Genomic DNA, 5,633 nt, shown 5'->3' with positions numbered 1-5,633 from the left:
TGATACATTCTATACTTGCTTTCCTGGAAAAGTCAATGTATTTGTATATTAAGATCATTCAAAATATATCCTGTGTTTATATGTAAAACAGATTTAGGTTCTAGGCTCAGATCATCATAACCAGGATTTTCATCTATAGAAATGTTGGGCAATGTATTTAAAAGGTGTGTGACACCTTCTTATGCAATTAGTGTCTCAGATGCCCTCTCCAAATGCTAAGGCACTCACTACCACCCAAATCTTTGAAAGCGAAAAAATGTCCGAAACATTTTCCATGTCATTTGAAAGACAAATTCCAAAACAACCCATGGGGTGGGTGGCACAGCCCCACTTGAGAATCATGGATCTAATTTTACATCCTTATGTAAAAAATGAGAATATTACCAAAGACTACACACAAGAATCACAGGTCAAGTCTTGGCAGAGCCAAGTAAGAAGTAGTCAGCACTGAGACAGAGGAGCGTTTTCCATGTGTCAGGCATTGTCTTAAGCTCCTAACGTACATATGCTCATCTAATCTTCACATCAACAGTAGGAGGGACACTTTATTATCTCATTGGACAGTTGAGACTGAAGCACAGAGAAGTGGAGTAACTAAGCCAAGGTCCCAGAGAAGTAAGTGGCAGAGCCCTGACTCAGGCCAACCTCTTCAGGCTGACTGTATAACACAGTGCAAGCTGCAGACAGTTATCTAAGACTGGAGGGGAACACCAAGGGGAAACGGAACCCTCCCATGTTGTGAGCACACAGGATAGACCAGTTCTACCAGTTGAGGACACGGGCCAGAAGCCTCCGAGTCATAGCCATGGTTGTTTCCCACTTGGTCTCATCTTCTCCTTCTTGTATTTTTCCTGCAGATATTCATGTCCAGGAGAAGACTGCTTTGGGTCCCTTTGGACCTTTCCTAAAAGGGGGATCCTTGTTCACTAGATGAGTTCCAGAACCATCCACTAAGTCTCCTGTAGCCCTCTCGCATCAACTGACCTTCACTGCAGTCCCTGTCACTCAAGATGAGTGGCTTCCTCGCCTCCCTGGACCCCCGGCGGGTGCAGTGGGGGGCTGCCTGGTATGCCATGCACTCCAGGATCCTGCGCACCAAGCCAGTGGAGTCCATGCTGGAGGGAACAGGGCCCACCACGGCGCATGACACCAAGCTAGCCCAGGTGCTCACCACTGTGGACCTCATCTCCCTCGGCGTCGGCAGCTGTGTGGGCACTGGCATGTACGTGGTGTCTGGCCTGGTGGCCAAGGAAATGGCAGGACCTGGTGTCATTGTGTCCTTCATCATTGCAGCCGTCGCCTCCATATTATCAGGTAAGTGTCTCAGTGCAGGCAAGTCCTGTGGAACATGTGCGTTCTGGCCTGGTCACTGCTCATCCACTTTTCTAGGGTATTTAGTGGTGACATGTATCAAATGGCAGAGAAGTGGTTCCTCCTGCTCCCTTTTTGCCTTGACTGCCAGGGAGATCGGGGCTGGGTTTTGTAGCAGCTTCCCTTTTCTTTGGTTTCTCAATACAAGTAATTATTCTGGTGCCCAGACATCACCCAACTTCTCATCCCCTGTCACATTCTAATGGCTCTATTTTTATTTTAACTCTCCCTTTCACTGGAAGATCGGTCAATCCCTTTGGGGGAGAGGAGAAAAGATATAACTAAGATATAAACAATAAACAAAGGATAGGCAGAGTAGCAAAATGACAAGTCAATAAATCTGATATGTTTTGGAATTTGATAAGCCCCAGACTGGCATTGTGCCCACCAAGGAGAAGGAAACCAAGCTAGGAGATTTAAAGCCATTGTGAGAATCACAAAACACCACCTGCCACAAGCACCTCAACAGATTGATGTTCTACAGATGTATGTCAACTAGCTCCTTCTCTCCCCTTGAGAAAGAGTCATAAAATTCATTTTGTAAAAAATAAGGTGCCAGGACTTACATGCTGATAATTTGTGCAATGGCTCTTCTGTTGCCTTCTCTTCCCTCCTCTTCTCTTGAGTTGCAATCCACAGTCTCTTCTCAGAAGGCTAGGAGTAGCTCATTGGACAACCTGAAAAAGAAGGAAAAGGAAAACTTCCTGCTTCTTGATGGTTACACTGCAAAAGCTTGAAGCTTTGCTTGGTTTGTGGATGGCAGATCATGTGGGTCAACCCACGTACTAGCAGCGAATGTCTTGGTCTCTTCAAATGTTTCAGGAGAAGTAGGAATTCTTACTTACCTTGGGAGCCCTATGTACTGGTGCATACCATCACAAGAAAAGCAATGCATTAATATCATACATCCGTATTCAGTAGTCTTCATCCATGGGGGATACAAAGGCAGACTACAGACATGCAACCAGAAGTGTGGTGGTTTGTATTTGACATCTTTTTAATTTGATGAGGGAAATATTTCCAGACTGAGTTTGTTAATCTCCTGTCATGACTTGTCTTCCCTGTTGGTTTTACCCCTATTTCCTTTTCCTGAAGACACTCTCTCATATGCCCAAATATCCTAATAATTAAGGTTTTTGCAGAACAGAGGATTTTTCTCCCTTGTAGATGAAGATAAATTATCTACATGGGTGCATTTTGTGGGTATTTGAAATTCTATAAACCTGATTATAATTATTTCCAAACTTTTTTGATAAGGAAATTTACTCATCATAAACTTATAGATCTAAATGTGTTGTCATACAGAACTGAATAGCAATATAGGGCAAAAGGCAGACATATAACCAGGGGGCCCCACAGAGGACACAGGGCAGATGTGTAAAGGTTGTGCCCAGTTAATAAAGGCTACACAATCTGCTGTAGATCCCATCCTACTTTGACCCCATCCCCCGACCACAATGATTCCTGTGGATTAATCACCTGCGTCTTACCCTTCACAATGCTGTCTTGCATTACAGGGCAGATGTGTAAAGGTCGTGCCCAGTTAATAAAGGCTACACAATCTGCTGTAGATCCCATCCTACTTTGACCCCATCCCCTAGACCACAATGATTCCTGTGGATTAATCACCTGCGTCTTACCCTTCACAATGCTGTCTTGCATATAGAACAGTATAAGGCACAGTTGCATTCTGGCAGCCTAACCCCTGCCACAGTGCTCATGGCACTATATAACCTACACTTTTCCACCACACAAATGGAGAGCCCCAGAATGGCCCAGCCAGTGCTATGCTGGAGCCAGCTTGCACCAACCACCAAGAGTCCTGCGTGTGCACACCTCTTTCCAGCTTTACATTCAGGGATGTCATGTTGTTAACTTGAGACCAGCTACAGTGGGACTACGTGTTTGTCACTGTTGTTTTTCAGAGAGTTAGTTGTTGAACATTTACCAGTACATCACTGGCCTACCTCCATCAAAGACCCTGGTACTGCCCAGCAACTGCTGCCTTTGTCACTGCACCAGGCACCAGAAGAAAAACCCTGCCTTTCCCCTAATCTGGATTCCCCTCGGTACATATGGCCCCATCCGTAACACTTCTCTACACTTTGTGACTGACTCATCTACCGGCCAGGATGCCCCTAGAGCCCCCAACCAAGGTCAGGACCAAAATAACTTATGCCGATGTTAGCATCTTTTTTTAGCAGGTTTCTTCAGCCAGGCCTCTCCCTCCTGTGATCCTTGGTCACTAAACTAAAGGAAAGGCCCCTTCCACCGTCTTTTTTCCACTTCCATATCATCATCTCCATATTGCCTCTCCCTTGACCGAACTTCCCACTGCTTCTCTGTGTCACAGTAATGAGACTCTGTTATATCTTCACCCTTTTTAATACATGGTTCTTTTCTACTTCTGGTCTTAATTAAAACCTGGCTCACCTGAAGGTGAGTCCAGTCTCCACAGTCGAGTATTTATCTCCAGCAACAGCTGCTGCTTGGTTACAAGAGTGGAGTAAAGAGAGAATTGGGGTTAACTAGATTTAGCTTCTTCCAAGCAAAGAGAGAAAATAGCAGTGGGGTTAAGGGTGCTTGCAAAGGAAGAGAAAACCTGCTGAACAACACAATCTAGGCTGAATAAGGAGGGGAGCAAAACATGAGAGTGATGATGATTGATGAACAGTGGTAGGATCGGTGCTGTTAGGGATTTCGATGAGGTCAGGAAATCATTGGGATAAAAATACCAAGAAAGTGAAATAGAAGGCTAGGAAGTGACCATTGGAGAATGAGATGTTTGAAATATACATTTCAGAAATGATACAGTAATGTTCAGTTTAGACGGGAGCCTGCTTCACCCACTGACTCGCTGTGAGACTGCGAGCAAGCACCATAACTTCTCTGAGCCTCAGTTTCTCCACTTTGAAAATAATACCTACTCCATAGAATTGTGGTGAGATGCCTATAAAGTGCCTGATACAATGCTCAGCACATACCACTAAATAAACTGTTATTATTATTTTGTGCCAGACCCTATATCGGGTGCTTGCTATACAGTATAACATTTAAAACTCTCAAAGCACTAAATAAACTGTTAGTATTTTATGCCAGACCCTATATCGGGTGCTTGCTATACAGTATAACATTTAAAACTCTCAAAAATCTCTTCAAGGTAGGTTTTATTTTCCCGCATTTTACATATGTGGAAACTGAAGTGTAAATAACAGAGCCTAGATTCAAATCTGTTATGCCAACAATATCTCTTAACCCTGACTGAATTTAAACCACTTGGGAACTTTTTTCCTGGAATAATGAATTTTGAGGGCCAGTTATATTGAGTTATAATTACATATAGTAAAATTCATCCTTTTTAATTGTATACTTCTATGAGATTTGACGAATACTTACAGTCATGTAAACTTTACCCCAATCAAGATACAGACAAGTCCTATCACTCCCCAAATCATTCCATTATACTGCTTCTGTAGTCTCCCCTCCTCCCACCCCCAGTCCCTGGCCACCTCTGATTTGTTTTCCAGAATGTCATATGAAGGGAGTCATTTAGTATATAACCTTTTGAGTTTGCTCTCCTTCGCTTAGTAAGTTGTGGGTTTTTTGTTTGTTTGTCTGTTTGTTTAAGTTCCCCAGGGAATTCTAATGCGCAGCCAGGGTTGAGAACTGCTATGTTACAGGAACTAGAACCTACCTTCTGCCCCAGCCATGACCCATGCCAAGAGGAAACATATGTTAAAATGGAAACTCTTTGGACAGCAGAATCTTAAGAGATTTTCTTGGCCTTGTGGCATCACCCCCCACGCTGTGCAAACCAGCTTATAACATGAAACAGATTTGACAGAGAGAGAGAGAGGGAGAGAGAGAGAGCGCTATGGTCTTTACAATTTGACAAGATTGGAGCATTCAGTAACTCCCCAGGCCCCTCCTACCGGTTCTGCCTCAACACCACAATTGCCCACAGCCCTATCACAGGGGGAGAGAAACATATCAGAGGAAGCAGCTTGTGCTGTGATCTTTATCCTTTGTCAGAAAGGCCTTATCTACTCTTTAATAGCTCGATAGGTCATAACCAGACCCTGTGCCCGTGCCAAACCAAAAACCCCTTTATATATCGTAGACTGTACAAACCAGACAGAGGAAATTGCTGTTTCTTCCTGGTTCCTACCTCCAGTTGTGTGAAGGGACTGGGGTAGAGGTCGGATGGTTTGCTGAGCTTCTCCAGTTTAGCTGGCTGGGGATGAGACAAAGTGAAGGGCCAG

The 5,633-nt window shown here is 44.1% G+C and overlaps 1 protein-coding gene across 1 annotated transcript in view; it reads left to right on the top strand.

Annotated features, from left to right (window-relative positions):
• Window positions 1-938: 938 nt before the first annotated feature.
• Window positions 939-5,633, top strand: part of SLC7A14 (solute carrier family 7, member 14) — a 59,219-nt gene continuing 54,524 nt past the window's right edge. Inside the window, exon 1 of the mRNA XM_008576153.1 lies at window positions 939-1,314. Within this exon, the coding sequence (XP_008574375.1) occupies window positions 1,011-1,314 (304 nt within the window). The 5' untranslated portion in view covers window positions 939-1,010. The remainder of the gene's footprint in view (window positions 1,315-5,633) is intronic.

This window comes from Galeopterus variegatus, unplaced genomic scaffold, assembly GCF_000696425.1.
Source record: "Galeopterus variegatus unplaced genomic scaffold, G_variegatus-3.0.2 Scaffold1299, whole genome shotgun sequence".
Lineage (NCBI taxonomy): Eukaryota > Metazoa > Chordata > Mammalia > Dermoptera > Cynocephalidae > Galeopterus > Galeopterus variegatus.
The sequence above is the reverse complement of the archived record's forward strand: the minus strand, read 5'-3'. Positions and strand labels throughout refer to the sequence as shown.